Raw genomic sequence first — 18,634 nt, forward strand, 5'->3', positions numbered from 1 at the left:
CAAGGGATTGGGCTCCTGCCACCCCCACGGGAGACCTGGACTGAGTTCCCGGCTCCCGGCCCAGCCTCAGCCTTGGGGGCATTTGACCTAGCAGCTGGGACACTGCTTGGGGCAGCAGCACCCTATATCCGAGTGCCCGGGTTCCAGTCCCACCTCGGGCTCTGATTCCAGCTCTGGAGGCAGCGGATCCCCGCCACCCACAGGAGAGACCCACACTGCATTCGGCCTGGCCCGGCCCTGGCTGCTGGGAATTTGCAGACGGGAGCTCATCTTTCTGCCTCTCTGCAAAGAAATTATTTTTTAACTATGAATTTATTTGGGTGCAAAAAAAAAGTTTCATTGGCAAATTTTTTCCAGGGTACATGGAATATGTGTATCACTTAAAAAATATGGACAGGTCAGCCGGCGCCGCGGCTCACTAGGCTAATCCTCTGCCTGCAGTGCCGGCACACCGGGTTCTAGTCCCGGTCGGGGCACCAGTTCTGTCCCAGTTGCTCCTCTTCCAGGCCAGCTCTCTGCTGTGGCCTGGGAAGGCAGTGGAGGATGGCCCAAGTGCTTGTGCCCCGCACCTGCATGGGAGACCAGGAGGAAGCGCCTGGCTCCTGGTTTCACATTGGCACAGCGCGCCGGCCGTGGCGGCCATTTGGGGGGTGAACCAACGGAAGGAAGACCTTTCTCTCTGTCTCTCTCTCACTGCCTAACTCTACCTGTCAAAAAAAAAAAAAAAAAAAAACTTGCAACCAAAATATATTCCTACTCCTAATTCCATTTCCCATGAACATCTTGAATACCCTCATGTGTGTATATATGTGTGTACATACACACACGGGCACTGCCTGTGCATATGCACACATAACATACATAAACACACATGTGCATACGGGTGACGCATGTAGCGTTGTGCATGTATGCCACTCACTGAAGCATAATCTGTAATGGCCAAAACTAGGAAGCCACTTAAATACCCACTAGTCGGGATGTGGCAAATAGATGGTACCTTCTCACCGTGGAGCACTACGCAACTGTTAAAGGTACCCCCACACCTGGGGGCCCACTCGTTCCTGCCTAGGACTGGCTGGCCCAGCCCTGCAGGGGACAGGAGCACAGGCCGGGGCTGCTGGGTGCACGCTGGTCTCTGGCAATGGAAGTGCAGCCAAGCTTGGGATGGCCCGGCCACGGTTGGTGCTGTGTGTCAGTTTGGCGACACCAGCGTGCTCTTGGCATAATGGCGAGGTCCAGGACAGAGAGAGGGGCAAGGCCGGGGCGGGGCTTTCGGCAGAGGTGGAGCTGATGAGAGGGGTGGGGGCAGGGTGGAGCAAGTGAGAGTGGGTCAGGGCGGAGTTGCTAGGAAAGGTGGGGCAGGGCTTGTGGGGTGGGGCTAGTGATAAGGTAGGGGCAGGGCTTGTGGCCCAGGGTGGAGCTAGCGGTGGGGGGCGGCTGGTGAAAAGTCGGGGTGGGGCTTGTGGCAGGTGGGGCCAGCGAGAGGGGTGGGGTCGGTGCGAGGGCGGCTTGGTTTCCCAGAGCATCCCAGCCGCACCTTCGGTTCTGCAGCCTCCGGGCTGCTGGTTCCCTCTTGAGCCTCACTGGGCCCTTCCACACCCACCCGGTCCACTGGCCCACCTCGTCTGGGGTGGTCCAACCCCCGCCCCGGTCTGTGGGGATCCCCCTCAGTGGGGGCAGGTTCCTCTCGTCCTTGGGCACACACATAGCCCCTACATCCTGTACACAGCAGGTGTGCCATAAGCCTGTGCACAACCCTCATCTCCGGGCTCCAGCCCGCCACCCCCGGCGCTGTGCAGGGACACAGCGGGTGGGGCAGAGCAGGCAGCCCACACGCGGCCATTACCTCACGAGGCTGGCGCAGGGCCCCGGCCAGCGGCAGCCCTGGTACACGCGCTGCACCACCGTCTCCGAGCCATTCTGCACCTGGCAGGACACGGTCCGCGTCACCGTGTGATGGCACCAGTGCCTGTGGGGGACAGCAACAGCCAGGTCAGCAGAGGCGCGGGGCTTCGGTCTGGCCCGGGCATGGCTCAGCCCGGGCTCACCTCCTCCCCCTGCCCTCTCCTGCTCCCACCCCCTCCCAGCCACAGGCAGCGTCTTGAAAGCCATCCCTGTCCCTGGCACTGCTTCCACGGGGTTCGTCTGGCATCTGTCACCAGCCCCAGGAGGAAAAACGGCAAACCGACAGAACCGACAGCCAGTGTCCTGGGGGAGAGAGCTGTGGCCCCCAGCAGGAGATGACCGAGCTGGGAGGGGACCGAGGCCAGCCTCAGAGCAGTGAACCTGGCCATGGCGGGGTCCAGGGGGAGCTGAGCGATCCCGGCTCTGGTTTGAGTGTGAACTCCAAGTTCGTGTGTTAGAAACTTCATCCCCATTCTCGGTGGTATCTCCAGGAGGGACCTTTGGATCAGAAGGGCTCTGCTCTGGTGGGCGCCTCCATTCACTTACGGATTATCCGGTTAACGAGCTATAGATGCAGCCACTTTGGTCCTGTCGCCGTCAGTGGGGGACAACCGCTGACAACCTGCATCACCCCGGGCCCTGCAGAGTCCCGCCAGCAAGAAGCCCCCCATCACGCGGCCCCTCAGCCGTGAACCTCCCAGCCTCGAGGACCCTGAGCTGAATACCTCTTTATCCTTTAGGAAGAGGGCAAGCAGGTATAGCAACAGGAAACAAAGACCGCCCCTTGGGTCAGATCAGCCCTCCCCAGCAGGGCACGGGTCCGCCAATCTACTGAGCAGAAGCAAGTGAGGTCCTGGAGGGAGTCCTAGCTCCCTACCCTGGGGTCAGACCTGGGGTCAGACCTCTCACGTGGCCCCCGTGTGGCTGCTGGGAGGCAGACTGCTGCACAGCCAAAGAGGCACCTGCTCCCGGGCAGAGCTGGCCGTGGGTGCACTGAGCTGCCCGCAGCAGCTGTCATGGTGTCCCGTCCTGGAAGGAGTGGGCAGGGGCAGGGTTCACACTGGGTGGGGGCAGAAGGTAAAGAGAGCCATTGAGGCTAGCACTGTGGCTCAGCGGGTTAATTAAGCCACCACTGGCAATGCTAGCAGCCTCGATTAGACTGCCATTTTTTTTTTTTTTTTTTTTTGACAGGCAGAGTGGATAGTGAGAGAGAGAGACAGAGAGAAAGGTCTTCCTTTGCCGTTGGTTCACCCTCCAATGGCCGCCGAGGCTGGTGCGCTGCGACCGGCGCACCGCACTGATCCGATGGCAGGAGCCAGGTGCTTCTCCTGGTCTCCCATGGGGTGCAGGGCCCAAGCATTGGGCCAACCTCCACTGCACTCCCTGGCCACAGCAGAGAGCTGGCCTGGAAGAGGGGCAACCGGGACAGAATCCGGCGCCCCGACCGGGACTAGAACCCTGTGTGCTGGCGCCGCAAGACGGAGGATTAGCCTGTTGAGCCACGGCGCCGGCCTAGACTGCCATTTGAGTCCTGGATGCTCCACTTTCCAATCCAGCTCCCTGCTAATGCACCTGGGAAAGCAGCAGAAGATGGCCCAAGTGCTTGGGCCCCTGTACCCACGTGGGAGACTTGGATGGAGTTCCAGGCTCCTGGCTTTGCCTGGCCCAGCCCTGGCTGGTACAGCCATGTGAGGAGTGAACCAGCAGATGGAAGCTCACTCGCTCTCTCTCTCTCTCTCCCCCTACTCTTTGTTGTTCTGTGTTTCGAAGAAATATCCATGAATAAAGCATCTTTAATATAAAAGAGAGAGAGAGAGAGAGACGCAGGAGGATCTTGTGGACTCACCTTGTTGGCAAAGAAGCGAAAGTAAAAGTGTTTCAGTGAGAAGGGAACCTGGACAGAACGGGGTTCCCAGAGCACCTGCTGGTGCCAGAACAGGGGAGCAGGGCTGGAAGCTGAACCCCAGGAGGGTCCAAGGACATCCCAAGAGGACTTCTCCTCGGTCTGTCTGCCATGCAGGTGCACTGGGTCCAAACTGAGCCACCCCATGGACCACCCCACCACCTCCCTGACAAGTATCCCTATAGGGTCAGCGTCATGGCACGGCAGGCAAAGCCGCCACCTGCAACACCCATGTGAGCACCGGTTCAAGTCCCGGCTGCTCCACTTCCAATCCTTCTCCCTGCTAATACGCCGGGGAAGGCAGAAGATGATGGCCCAAGTGCTTGGGTCCCTGCACCCAGGTGGCTCCTGGCTCCAGTCTGGTCCAGCCATGGCTCTTGTGGGCATCTGGGGAGTGAGTCAGCTGATGGATGACCTGCCTCTCTCTCGCTCTCTCTCTAATAAATGAAAATATATAAATTTTTTTCATAACAAATTCTTTAGAAAGAAGGAGCAGCCCATCAAAGCTCCTAGGGCTGGAGCTGAGCCGAGAGCATCTCCCGTCCTGGGAGGCAGGGGCTGTGCTGTGTTCAGGTTTCCCATGGACTTGGAGGGAGAATTCCGAAGACTGTGCACCCCACAGGGTCCTGGAAATCTTGCCCCCCGCCCCGTGTCGCAGAGGAGAGCACCGAGGGCCAAAGAAGGGGAGAAAGGGCCAGAGGTGGCACAGCGAGCTGGTGACAGAGCCGGGAGCAAAGCCAGGGCTCCTGTTTCCAATTTCCTCTCTTCCTTCGGCAATCAACAGGGAGACTGGTTCCCAATGCTCCATCCAGAAAGGGGGTTGGGGGTTGGGGGGAGGCTGATAAGAATCTGTGGAATGCGGCTGCTCCAGGGCTGGCTGTGGACTCTGACATTGGATATCCAGCCGCTGCCACTGCGGGAATGGGGATGGCATGGACCCCAGCCCTGGGACCTCCAGGCAGCACAGCCTTGCTGGTCCATTGCTCCCCGGGTGTAAATGTGGGGTAGCCTGTGGCACATGGCCAGCAGCTGGCCCGGGGTCTCAGCCCTAGTACCTCGATTCCCCGGGCACCAGGGAATCCAGACGGGCGGACATGGCGTGTCCCCAAGGCCTGCTCTTCCTGCCTCCCAGAGGCAATGAGGGTTGGCAGCTCATCAAAGGCCCAGCAGGTAGGGGCGGAAACAGGAAGTAATCACACTGCGTCCAGAGACAAAGAGTGGGCTCGGAGCCCGGGCATCACTGTGTGACCCTGCGCTGGGCCCATCCCACTCTGGGGCCCCTCCTCCTCCTCCTCCTCCTCCTCCTCTTCCTTTTGTTTTGTTTTTTTTTTTTTTTCCCCTAGGATTTTTTATTTATTTATTTATTTGAAAGGCATAGTGACAAAGAGAGGGAGAAACAGAGAAAGAGAGAGAAATCCGCTGGTTCCCCAAATGGCCTCAATAGCCGGAACTGGGCCAGGTCAAAGCCAGGAGCCAGGAACTCCATCCGGGTCTCTCATGTAGGCAGAAGGGCACCAGGCACTTCCGCCATCTTCCAGGCGCATCAGTGGGGAGGCAGATCAGAAGCAAAGCAACAAGTGCTCCAGTATGGGCTAAGCCCACTGCACCACAACGCTGCTTCCTCCTCCTCCTTCCCCCCTTCCTCCTCCTCACCCGCCCCCCTCCCCGGAGGCAGACAGAGCAGACAGCTGAGCCCACGGCCTCTTCGTCCCATCCGGCTCTCCAGGGCCAGGCTTCCCTGCCCCCGGGTCTCAAGGAACCAGGGAAAGCCTTGCCCCTCCATCCTTGCTGGGCGGCAGGTGACCTCCCAGGTCTGCAAAGTTGTCCCCAAGGCTGGGACTTGGGTGGGTACGGCGTCCAGCCAGAGGGACACAGATGGAACACACAAGCAGTATCCTGGGGGGGCGACACCCTGGGTTCCCGTCCCCCCAGCCCCCGGCCCAGGGCTAGCAAGGGGCACACATCACTGACAGCACACATGAGCTGCTCAACTCAGTAGCTGAGATCTGGAACCAACCCAGATGTCCATCAACCGATGACTGGATAAAGAAAACGTGGTATACACGCCCAGTGGAATACTGGGTATAAAAACAATGAGATCCTGTTTGTCACATCAAAATGCCTGCAATCGCAGATCATCACACTTGGCGAAATAAGCCATGTCACATGCTTTCCCTGGTCTCGGTAACTAATACACAGAGTACCGAAGAAACACAATTTGTAGGAGCAAAATGGACATTTTGAGATTTGACCATTTGTGTATAGCTCTGGTCTGTTCCCCCGAGCAACAGTGGCTTTTCCACTTACTACTTCTCGAATTCCGTATCTAGTGGAGGGTTAAGTTGGTGCTTACAAAGTGAATGGAAAGCGTGTCATTGTAGAAATTGGAAGGAAAATAGGAAGGAGAAGAGAGGGCGGGAAGGATCTTTAAGCTCTTTATTTTTGGGTGGAATTTTTATTTATTTATTCATTTGAGAGGTAGAGCTACAGACAGTGAGAGGGAGAGACAGAGAGAAGGGTCTGGCTGCAATGGCCGGAGCTGCACTGGTCCGAAGCCAGAAGCCAGGTGCTTCTTCCTGGTCTCCCACGCAGGTGCAGGGGCCCAAGGACTTGGGCCATTTTCTACTGCTTTCCCAGGCCATAGCAGAGAGCTGGATTGGAAGAGGAGCAGCCAGGACTAGAACCAGTGCCCATATGGGATGCCAGCGCCGCAGGCGGAGGATTAACCTACTGTGCCACACCACCAGCCCCATCTTTAAGCTCTTAAAACTGTATATGGAGGAGTCTGTGCTGTAGCAGTCAAAGATGGCCCAGTGCTTGGGCCCCTGAACCCACACGGGAGACCTGGAAGAAGCTCCTGGCTTTTGGGAATGAACCAGAGGTTTGGAGACCTCTCTCTCTGCGTCTGCCTCTCTGTAACTCTGCCCTTCAAATAAATAAATAAATCTTTTTTTTTTTTTTGACAGGCAGAGTGGACAGTGAGAAAGAGAGAGACAAGTCTTCCTTTTGCCATTGGTTCACCCTCCAATGGCCACCGCGGCTGGCGCGCTGCGGCTGGCGCACCGCGCTGATCCGAAGCCAGGAGCCAGGTGCTTCTCCTGGTCTCCCATGGGGTGCAGGGCCCAAGTACTTGGGCCATCCTCCACTGCACTCCCTGGCCACAGCAGAGAGCTGGCCTGGAAGGGGGGCAACCGGGACAGAATCCGGCACCCCAACCGGGACTAGAACCTGGGGTGCCGGCGCCGCAAGGCGGAGGATTAGCCTAGTGAGCCGTGGCGCCGGCCATAAATAAATCTTAAAAAAAAAAAAAAAAAAAGAAACAGGGGAAACTGGACATGAGGTATATGTAACTCTTTGTACTGGTTCCCAACCTTTGTTTTGTAAATTTTTTTTTAATTATTTTTATTTTTTGACAGGCAGAGTAGACAGTGAGAGAGAGAGAGACAGAGAGAAAGGTCTTCCTTTTGCAGTTGGTTCACCCTCCAATGGCCACCGCGGCTGGCGCGCTGCAGCCAGCACACCGCGCTGATCCGATGGCAGGAGCCAGGTGCTTCTCCTGGTCTCCCATGGGGTGCAGGGCCCAAGCACTTGGGCCATCCTCCACTGCACTCCCTGGCCACAGCAGAGAGCTGGCCTGGAAGGGGGGGCAACCGGGACAGAATCCGGCACCCCAACCGGGACTAGAACCCGGTGTGCCAGCGCCGCAAGGCGGAGGATTAGCCTAGTGAGCCACGGCACCGGCCTTGTTTTGTAAATTTGAAACTATTCTGAAATAAATCGTTTAAGGAAACACTGCTAAAAGTAATTAAAACAAGGTTATTAAAAAAAAAAAGAATGAAGAAGGTGGCATGGGCGGGGGACCGGGAGGGACTGAGCCCACTCAGGGCTGCCCCCAGCCACCGGTACCCTGGGACACAACCCTGCCCACCCCCCAGGCTGAGCTGGGCCGGCCCCACCTGAGCCAGGTTCCAGGAGGTTTCCTCCAGCCGCCCCCACGAGCCCACTGACACCCCCGGCTGGCTTCTAACACAGCGGCCTGGCCGCAGCCCACTGGAGCAACCCGAGCTGCCTGCCGGGGTCTCTTTGTCCTCCCTGGTGATTAAAGGCAGATGTGCCCGGCAGTGCAAGGTGGCAGCACCCACCTTCCCCTCACCTTTCCCTGCAGACATCACAGGGTCGACCACAAGAAAGGCCTGGAACGGCGGGGGGGGGGGGGGGGGGGGGGGGGGGGGGGACGGCAGCTCCCACCCCCAGCCCCGGGGGAGCCCTGTTCCCAGCACTGATTAAAGGGCTTTCCCCCCAGGCAGGGACCCCGCCGCCGCCGTGGGTTCCCCCGGAGCGTCTTCCGCAGCCAGGGCCATCCCGGGACAGAGCGCAGCTGCCTGATGTGATGCCACTAGTTTGTGGGTTTCGCCAGGGGATCAAAAACAGAAAAAATTAGATCCGTCGTGAGCTGCGGAGTGCTCTGAACCAGGCCACCCCAAACACCACACATGAAAAGGCTCAAACCCGGAGCCTGGCCGGTCTCCTTTTAGAAGGATTTCTTTTAATCAGACGTTGGGTTAGAATTCCTGGAGGTAATGTTCTCTACCCCCCACGGTGTCCCCACCACCCCAGGACCTCACAGCAGGACGCTGGGAGCCCTGTGATCGCCAAGCTGCTCTGCGGGGACAGCACCTTCCAGCAATAGCCAAGCAGCCCCGAAGGTCCCTGGCTGCTTGATCCTCGGAGCCTGCGAGTCAGGACCAGGACCAGGCGCCCATTCTACAGAGGAAGGGAGTGCCCCAGAGAGAGGCCCTGCTCCGCCGGTTTCCCTCTGCTACTTTAACAAACTCCACCAACTTAGAGATTAGAAAGGACACACATGCATTCTCTTGTGGCTCAGAATCCAAAGCCCGGTGTTGTGGCACCGTGGTAAACAGCCACCTGCCGCCATCCCACTTCCAATCCAGCGCCCTGCCAAGGTGCCTGGGAAAGCGGCAGAACATGGCCCACGTGCTTGGGCCCCTGCACCCACGTGGGAGACCAGGATGGAGTTCCTGGCTCCTGGCTTCTGCCTGGCCCAGCCCTGGCTGTCACAGGCATTTGGGGGAGTGAACAAGGAGATGGAACATCTCTCCCTCTAGCTCTGCTTTACAAATAAATAAGTAAATCTTTAAGAGAAAAAAGAAAGAAAAACGAAACGTATAATCTATCATAGATTTAAAAGAGTCCATCCTTAAATTATGTGTAGCAATGTCTGAGGTCCATGTGGGTTCACCCTGGCTAAGTAGTGGCCGCTCCACTGGCCCAGATCCACATCTAAGCTTGCTTCCAAGTCAGCAACACTCAAAGCGAGGTCCACACGGGACCCTGTGTGTCTCCCTTGCTCCTGGCTTATGTCAGCCCTAGCAAAGCAGGCCAGACTCGTCTTGTTCTAGGGACATCTAGAACCCCTGCCTGGGGTCTCCCGCCTCCCTCATCACCCCTGACTCCCAAACTCATCAACCCAGAGCCCACAGCCCAACCCCCTCCTTTGCCAGGCACTTCCAAGCCAACATCCACCTGCCCTACTCCCTGCAGGCCAGGTGCCCGACAGACTAGGGACACCCCCTGCACCCCAGAACCTGGTATTGCTCAAGGCGGCCAGTCCGATGCCTACTTGCCCTGCCTCGCCTGCTTCTCCCTGTCTCGGTGTGGCCCTGCTCATCCTGGGAGCCACGGCCGTCATCTTGGATCCAGTGGCCGTTCCGACCCCTCGCTGTGGCTACCTGGCCACTCCGTGCATCCAGGGTGAATTCATGGCTCAGACAAAACCCTTAGGGAGCATTAACGAGAACCAGAATCCCCCAGCAAGCCCCGGCGACCCCAGCTCAAAGGGGGTGACCGACCCCCTCCACTCACGGGCACACACAAACTGTTGCCACCAGGGCACACCTGCGTGTGCGTGTGCTCACATCTGCCCCGGCTCCGTCCCCCCAGCAGGCCGCTGTCTCCAGAGCCAGGCCTCCTGCCGGCCTCCGGACAGAGGCTTCCGTAAGCAGGTCGGGCAGGGGCAAAGGGCAGGGGCGGAGAGGAGACCCGAGGCTGGGAACCTGGTTCCTGGTGCAGCCGGGAAGCCACTGGGGGAGGAGGGAGGGACTCGGTCAGCAGAGGAGACCTCCCTCTTGAGATATTTCCGGAGCAGCCTCCCCTTTCCACCCACTCCCACTTCAAAGGGATTCCTGCCCCCACCCTGCTAAAGCTAGTGGCCTCTGTGGCTTTGTCAAAGTGGCTCTGGAGAGCTGCCCTGGCAGAAAATGGTGCAGCCAGGACCTTCCCACTCCGGCCGGACCTGCTCCAGAGGAGAGGCCACAGCCTCAGTTTCCCAGGAGGCTTTGGACCAAGCTCGCGCTCCCGGGTGCACTTTTCCGTGCACCCATGGCTGCGCTGAGGTTTGCAGCCCAGACGCTGTGAGCCATTGCTCTTGGTGCACATCTGACCCAGGGGAGCTCCTGGAGCACGGGGCAGCTGCCTCTGGCCACCCTGCAGTTCACAGCACCCAGTAGGTCCACAGTGCGTGTGAACCTGAACTCTCTACATTCAGGGGCGGGGAGAAAGCCCCCGTCTCCATCTTCCCAAGTGGTCTCCCTTCTCTTCCCCTCCCGAGGTCTTGCTCATGCAACCCTTCCTGAGTTAGCACAACTAACAATGCTGGTTGAAATATCAAGTGAAAAGTACATATTATTTAGTGTATTGCGAAGTTGGGGGATTCTTAAGAGCCAGAAGCTAACAGATGGTATGAATTCAAGTCCCGGCCTCCTGCACACTCCTCCCTTTCTTAGAAAGCTACTGGAGGGTCTGCTCCATCACCATGAGAGAGTAAACAAGAAACAGTGGAATGAGGGTCCGACACCACGGGGAGGCTTGAGGCACAGTGCATCTTCAGAACCTCCGTGAGGGAGAATCCAAGATTGTTGGCCTCACCCTCGGCCAGCCCAGACCGCAGCAGACAGAAGCTCAGGGAACAATGCGGCAAAACTGGAGGACAAAGGAGAGGGTTAAGGATCATCCCCCTTGGGGCTGGCACTGTCTGCAGTGCCGGCATCCCATATGGGCGCCAGTTCGAGACCCAGCTGCTCCACTTCCAATCCAGCTCTCTGCTATGGCCCGGGAAGGCAGTGGAGGATGGCCCAAGTGCTTGGGCCCTGCACCCACATGGGAGACCAGGAGAAGCACCTGGCTCCTGGCTTCAGTCGGTGCAGCGCACCAGCCATAGCAGCCATTTTGGGGGGTGAACCAACGGCAAAGGAAGACCTTTCTCTCTGTCTCTCTTTCACTGTCCACTCTGCCTGTCAAAAAAAAAAAAAAAAAAAAAAAGACCTCTATGTAAAACCTCAAAAGCCTTCAATTCTATGGAAGGAAACATGGAGAGAAACCTTAGGATTGGATTGGATTTGGTGATGACTGCGCCGACCAGGGAAGAAAACCACAGCTAAATCAGGTGCCATCCATATCTAAAACTTCCGGGCGACTCACAAACATGGGAGAAAAACGCTACGTCTGATCAGAGGCCAGCATCTAGAACGCGGCAGGAGCTTGTACAACAGTAAACGCAGACACACACACACAATTTTAAAGGGGCAAAGCACTTAATAGGCACCCAAGAGATCCAAGTACAAACGACCGATGTGAAAGACACCCAGCCGCGCTGATCGGGAGGGAGGTGCAACCAAAGCCACGATGCGGCAGCACCTCACGCCCAGCAGGCTGGCTGCTACCAAAAGAAAAATTAAAAACTAGCACCGGAGATGACAAGCACTGGTGACAACGTGGAGAAACTGGCTGGGAATGTAAAATGGTGTAACTACTTCGGAAAATCCCACGCTGACTTCCCAAAGACTAAAGATAGAATTCCCCGAGCCGGGCACCGTGGAGTAGCCACCTGCAGTGCCAGCATCCCATACGGCCACTGGTTTGACTCTTGGCTGCTCCACTTCCGATCCAGCTCCCTGCTAATGTGCCTGGGAAGGCAGCAGAAGATAGTCCAAGTCCCTGGACCCCTGCACCCACGTGGGAGACCCAGAAGAAACTCCTGGCTCCTGGCTTTGGATCAGCATAGCTACAGCCATTGAGGCCAATTGGGGAGTGAACCAGCAGATAGAAGACTCTCTCTCTCTCTCTCTCTCTCTCTCTCTCTGCCTCTCCTTCTCTCTGTGTGTAACTCTGACTTTCAAATAAATAAATAAATAAATCTTTAAAAAAAAAAAAAGCTAAATGTTGTGTATCTCTGACCACATTTAAAAATGTTTACAAAATGCCACGATCAATGATTGATTTCTTTCTATTTTTCCAGACTCCCTGTAATAAATATAATAAGAACGAGGGGATTAACTTTTTTTAAAAAGGAAATAGGTGGATCCCCTTCCACCCGGACACCTGTGCTGGCCCCAGGAGCCTGAGCCGGGCCGCCCCTGCTTCCCGCAGCTCTGTCTACCTGACACCGACATTTGGTTTCCATTCCCAACTTCTCACATCATTCTTGGAGGCCAGATTGGTCTCAGGTCCAGCGGAAACAGAGCGGCTCTCTCGGGAGGGTCAGCTTGCGTCCCCGCGGGTGGGCGGGCGGGAAGGGGGCCTGCTCAGCCACCCTTGGCGCCCTGGAACCCATCCACCCTGCAGGGCTGCCCACCCCCTGCAGCAGGGCAGACGCACTTCCCGGCGCTCCTTGCGGCTCCCCACGGGCATGGCTCGCCCCGTTTCTAATCCCGGGCAGATCCTGTATCCGTCCCCGTGTGCAGCTGTCCCCAGCGCCAGCCCAGCAGGCAGACAACTCCCAGCACCAGCTGCTCCCTGACAAGCCCCTTGCTCATGCAACAGGCTGGGTCCACACACAGCGTCAGGCAGGAGCCACCAGGCTGGGCGCTCCGGGTTTGAGCTCAATTGCAGCCTCCCGTGTAACTTGGACCTCGTTTGCAGCCTGGGAAGTCAACACAGGGGTGCCCCCGGGGTCTGGTTGCAGCTGAATCCTGAGGGTGCCCGGTGCTCAGCCCTGGGCTACCAGTCGGAGCAGACGAAGCCATCAAGGATGGGGTGCTGACCCCACGGGCGTGCAGCCCAGTGACAGAGCAAATACACACAACAGGAACAAAGCAGACCAGGCCAGGAGACACACAACCCCGAAGAGCAAGGCCAAGTCCAGGGTGACACACAGCCCTGATCAAGACAGAGCACTCGATGTTCCCACAGCCCGGGAACTGGCTACAAGGAGTCCCATTTCACAGATGAACACACTGAGGCAAAGGAAACATAGCTTGGCCATGGCCAGAAAGGGACCCAAGTTTGCCTGACTTGAAAGGGCCAAGAGGGGACTGGGATTGTAGCGTAGCGCACTAAGCTCACACCAGCATCCCATATGGATGCCAGTTTGAGTCCCGGCTGCTCCTCTTCCAGTCCAGTTCCCTGCTATGGCCTGGCAAAATAGTAAAAGATGCCCCAAGTGCTTGGGTCATTACACCCGTGGGGGAGACCCGGAAGAAGCTCCTGGCTCCTGGCTTCAGATTGACTCGGCTCCAGCCATTGCAGCCATTTAGGGAGTGAGCCAGTGGATGGAGACCTTTCTCTGTCTCTCCACCTCTCTGTTTATAACTCTACCTCTCAAATAAATTAAGAATCTTTAAAAAAAAAAAAAAGTGCCGAGAGGTTAGTCTGTGCTTGCAGCCCCTCTGCAGGTATCTGGACTGGCCACCTGCCCACAGCTGGCAAACCGACACCCAGCGTGAACCCCCCTTAGTGTTGTCATCTATTTATTTGTGGCTCTCTATCGGCAGATGCTGGGGACACAGTGACAATCAAGAGTCCCCAAGGCTCCCTTGCTCAGAGGCCCGAAGGCCCCAGACAGTCACGACTGTACCCCAGGCACTCAGCCCTAGCCCTGGTTGTGATCCCTCCCAACTGCACCAACAGGTGCAGGGGAGCCGGGACCAGCCCCAGCCCTGGAGACAATGGACATCCTTACCTGGACTGAAATCCCACTAGCATCAGCCCCTGATGGCCTCCCGCCCTGAGGCTCGGGAGGGGCTCCGCTAAGTGGGACGTCTACATGCAGGCCCTACAGCAGGAACAAGCATGAAGTTAAAAGGCAGCAGGCGGTGAGCAGAAAACCAAGACAGGCCAGCAGCAGCCAGGCAGGGTGTGGACAGAGCTCCCTCCAGGCCGCTCCTGCCACCCCGGCTGCCTCCCCAGGCAGGCCCAGAGCTCTTGCATGAAGGGTGTCAGGGTCTCAGCTAACAGCCACAGAACAAGAGAGAGGCGAAGGCTGGCAAAGCCTGCAGCAGCCCAGGGTCACGTGACTCCCAGCATCAGGGTCCAGGCAGCCCGAGACGTTCCCGGAGCCCAGGAATCAGCCGTGTGACCGAGTCAGGCCCAGGGAGGCAGCGAGGGAGAAGTGTGGGTTCCCTGGACGTGCCCTTCCAGGGGCAGCAGGAAAGGCAAGAATGTCTGAAGCCGGAGGCAACTGGCCGGGTCCCCCCCGACAGCCAGAAGCAGCTCAGTGCTCGGCCACCGGCTCCGCAGCCACAGGAGCTGGGAGGCCAAGGGCTGGATCAGTAGGACGTCATTCCAGAAGTGTCTCCTGGGGAAGAGGAAAGCTTGAGCCGTTGAGAGAGGAAGGGGCTGGGGGGGGGGCGCCTCCTGGTGCTGGGAACTGTGGGGGTTCTCAAATGCCACCCAGTCTCTGGCCTTCCAGGACTTGGGAGGGGGACGGGGACCGCAGCCTAACCAGCCAGGATAGCAAATGCTGGGCTACACACCCGGCTCCGACAGGTGCCGCTGTCTCACCTTGCCCCTGAGCTGCTGCCCCCTCCCAGTGGTGCTGAGTGAGGCGGGAGCTGGGTGGGTGGAGCCACGGCACTGGGCCCTCCTCCAAGCAAACAGAAGCCCGGTGACTCTGCAGGTGACCCCCAGCCCCCCCCCCTTACCTGTTTGCTTCATTTCTCTAATGAGGCACCAGGTTCACAAAGAGGGGGCTGCAGCTGTCTGGGCGAGTGGCCCCAGGCCCTCGGCAGGAGATGGGGTGGGGGGAGCTGGGAGGAGATTCTCCTGTGCCCTCCGGGGCTCCTGGGGTTTCCTGGCTGTTGCCTGCCTGGGGCTCACTCTCCTTAGGAACACCCCAGCCTCAGGCCTTACCATGGACAGGCCTGGAAGTCTCAGGGACCCCAGATCCTGCAGCCTGCTCCCGGGTCACATCCTGGAGAGACTTACTCTTGGGGCTGACCCTAGAAGCTGAGGTCCCTCTGGGGGTGGGGATGGGTCCTCACCCATCATCCCAGGCCTGGGCAGAGTCCTACGTGCCGAGACTGAACCCACAGCCCCCTCCCCTTTATCTTTCTCTGGCTCCCTGCAAATGACCCTGGCCAGTGCTTGCGCCCTGAGCTGGTCCCACACGACCCGCTTCAAAGGGAGACGCCTCCAGGAAGTCCTCCACATGTGGCCTCATCCGCCGGGCGGGAGAACACAGTCCAGATCCTCCTGCAGACAAAACGCTGCCCAGGTAGGACTCCGCTGCGGCCACGTTTGCCTGTGAAGCCCCTCCCCGTGACCCCGTGGCCCCGTGGCCCCAAGGCCCCAAGCTTTGCAAGGCTGTGTGTTAGCACATCCTGCCACCGGGCTGCAATGCTGCAGCCAGACGCTGTCCTAAGCACCCTACAGAGGCCCTTCAGATGCTCTTAGAGGGGCGAGAGTTCGGGGTGCAGATAAGACGCTGTGTGGGATCCCGCATTCCATATCGGAGTGCCCAGGTTCAACCTCTGGCGCTGCTTTAAGCGTCCCGGGCTCTACCGACTGTGCCAGCCGGGCTTTGCGCTGGCTCTGCGCTAAATCCAGCTTCCTGCACCCTGGGAGGCAGTGGTGACAGCTCAGGTGCTTGGGTCCCCGCCACTCCCATGGGAAACCTGGATGGAGCTCCTGGCTTCACCCTGGTCCAACCCTGGCTGTTGTGGGCATTTGAGGAGTGAGTCATCAGATGGAAGAGCTTTCTCTGTCTCCGTTCTCTCTCTCTCTTTAAAATAAATTTTTAAAGTATGAATTGGGAGTTTGTTAAATGGAATTAGGCCGGCGCCATGGCTTAACAGGCTAATCCTCCGCCTTGCGGCGCCGGCACACCGGGTTCTAGTCCCGGTTGGGGCGCCAGACTCTATCCCGGTTGCCCCTCTTCCAGGCCAGCTCTCTGCTATGGCCCGGGAAGGCAGTAGAGGATGGCCCAAGTGCTTGGGCCCTGTACCTGCATGGGAGACCAGGAGAAGCACCTGGCTCCTGGCTTCGGATCAGCGAGATGCGCCGGCCACGGCGGCCATTGGAGGGTGAACCAATAGCAAAAAGGAAGACCTTTCTCTGTCTCTCTCTCTCACTATCCACTCTGCTTGTCAAAAAAAAAAAAAAAGAATTACAGCGCCGCGGCTCACTAGGCTAATCCTCCGCCTTGCGGCGCTGGCACCCCGGGTTCTAGTCCCGGTCGGGGCACCGATCCTGTCCCGGTTGCCCCTCTTCCAGGCCAGCTCTCTGCTGTGGCTAGGGAGTGCAGTGGAGGATGGCCCAAGTCCTTGGGTCCTGCACCCCATGGGAGACCAGGAGAAGCACCTGGCTCCTGCCATCGGAACAGCGCGGTGCACCGGCCGCAGCGCGCTACCGCGGCGGCCATTGGAGGGTGAACCAACGGCAAAAGGAAGACCTTTCTTTCTGTCTCTCTCTCTCACTGTCCACTCTGCCTGTCAAAAAATAAATAAATAAATAAATAAATAAATAAATAAAAAGGAATTAAAATAGATTTATTTGGTGCAAAAATATCATAATCCATAATATATGTTTTCCATGAATTTTTGGAAGACACGTCGTATGCACGGATTTCAAAGCTTTTTGCACCAAAAGAAGTTTGCCTTTTAGTTCCATTTTTCCACAAACACTTTCTCGTATAAACACTATATAATAAACTCTCATATAAACACTAACTCGTGTGAGTCCCAGGACAATCTTACAAATGGGGAACCTGAGGCGCAGTGAGGTAGAGTCAGGGCTCAGCACGCAGGGCTCCTCACTCTCTCCCTCTTTAGGGGGACAGCTCCAGGCTCTGTTAACGACCAACCCCCACATTTCTCCTCCTCGGGCCCACTGGCACCTGGGAAAGGCTGCTCCGGGCAGCTCCACCCTGCACCCAGACCACTCTGAGGCTACGGAGCCCAAGCCTCCATCCACAAGGATTAAGGAACTAACCTGGCCTGACTCCAGCTCATAGCCCAGTGGGCTCTGTCATTTACAAATAAAGATTGATTTGAAAGGCAGAGTGACAGAGAGAGGGAGAGAGACAGGGACACGGAGATCTTCCATGTGCTAGTTCAATCCCCAAATGCCACAACAGCCAGGGCCGGGCCAGGCCAAAGCCAGGAGCCTGGAGCTCCATCCAAGTCTTCCATGTGCGTGCAGGGGTCCAAACACTTGGGCCATCTTCCTCTGCTTTCCCAGGCGCATTAGCAGGGAGCTGGAACAGCTGGGATTCGAACCTGCCCGGTGCAGGTGGCGGCTTAACTCCCTGTGCCACAGCCGCCCCAAGTTGATCTCTTCCAGGTCTCCAAAGAAAAGCACCCCGGGCCTCATTTCTGGGCGACAGCAAGGCTGGGACCCCTGGATGACTGGGGAGGAGGAGTGGGGGGGGGGGGGGCGTGTGCACACCTCCACGTGACCGACTGCAGGGTCCCCGGGGCGCCGTGTGTGCACATTCCCGAAAATCCTCTCGCCCTCCCCTCCCCCGCCCCAGGCGCACTTGGGCAGGGTCCAGCTCCGCGCGCTCTCGGGGCGGCAATGAAGCGCCGGCCCAGCTCGAGCCTGGAGAAGCCAGGAGCCGTGTTCCTGTGGCCGTAGGAACTGTTGCTCTGGGAACAGATTTTAAAATAGCAGACAGACCGGGGAGAGAGGCGGGGCGGGAGGAAGCGGGAGGAGAGTCAGTGTTTGACCAAGGGTCTGGCCACACAGGGGCGGGCCGCCCGGTCTCCGCCCACTGCCCCTTGGAGGCGAGAAGTGACCGCCTCCGTGTGTCCTTCGAGAAGCGGCTCCCAGAGCTTGGATGAGGACCGTGCGCCAGGATCCCTTGGAACCGCGGGCTCAGAGCTGGGGGCCACAGCCTCGGTTCCCCACAAGGAAGAGGTCGAGGCGTGCGCTTATCCATCCGCCCGTCCCTTTGTTCACTGATGTGCTCAACAAACATCCGTTGAGTGCCTCCTGTGTGCGAATCCAGGGCGAGGTGGCACAATATGGGTGTGAAGACGCCACAGGGCTGACGCCCACAGCATCTGCGGGCTGAACCCCGGTCGGTGGCCAAAAAAGAATTTCATCTACACTGAACACGGACACGCCCCTCCCAGCCACGCCACCGCGTCTGAGGCTGGACGCATGGGCACGTTCTGCGCCGACACAAGGGGCTTGTGCATCCGTGGGCGTTGGCAGCCAAGGGCGCGGCAGCCAGTCCCCCGCCCATACGGAGGGAGGGGTGCTGCCTTCCGGGGGGTGTGAGCTCTGTGCTTTGCTGCCTGTTACAAGAGGAGATGCTGCAGAGACGTCGCAATGTTCCAAGGGAGCAAAGCAGCGGGCTCGGGGCCAGCCTGGGTCTGCAACCTAGGTCCCCGCCTGTCCCTGGCCCAGCATCCACGGCCAGCTCCAAGTTCTCCTCTCCCCCTGCTCCATCCGCGGTCCTTGCCTTGCTTCCATCCCTGCTACCTCCCTCCAGGACTCAGAAACTGGCTCCTTCCTCCGCCAGCCTCCCCTGACCGGCAGAGCTGGCACGGGCCTGGCCGTGACCACGCCAAGACCCTAAGGGTCAAG

The 18,634-nt window shown here is 58.2% G+C and overlaps 1 protein-coding gene across 1 annotated transcript in view; it reads right to left on the bottom strand.

Annotated features, from left to right (window-relative positions):
- The window catches only part of COL26A1 (collagen type XXVI alpha 1 chain), a 92,068-nt gene that overhangs the window by 66,329 nt on the left and 7,105 nt on the right, over window positions 1-18,634 (bottom strand). The window contains exon 2 of the mRNA XM_062180425.1: window positions 1,847-1,969. Within this exon, the coding sequence (XP_062036409.1) occupies window positions 1,847-1,969 (123 nt within the window). The remainder of the gene's footprint in view (window positions 1-1,846; window positions 1,970-18,634) is intronic.

This window comes from Lepus europaeus, chromosome 21 (genome assembly GCF_033115175.1).
Source record: "Lepus europaeus isolate LE1 chromosome 21, mLepTim1.pri, whole genome shotgun sequence".
NCBI lineage: Eukaryota > Metazoa > Chordata > Mammalia > Lagomorpha > Leporidae > Lepus > Lepus europaeus.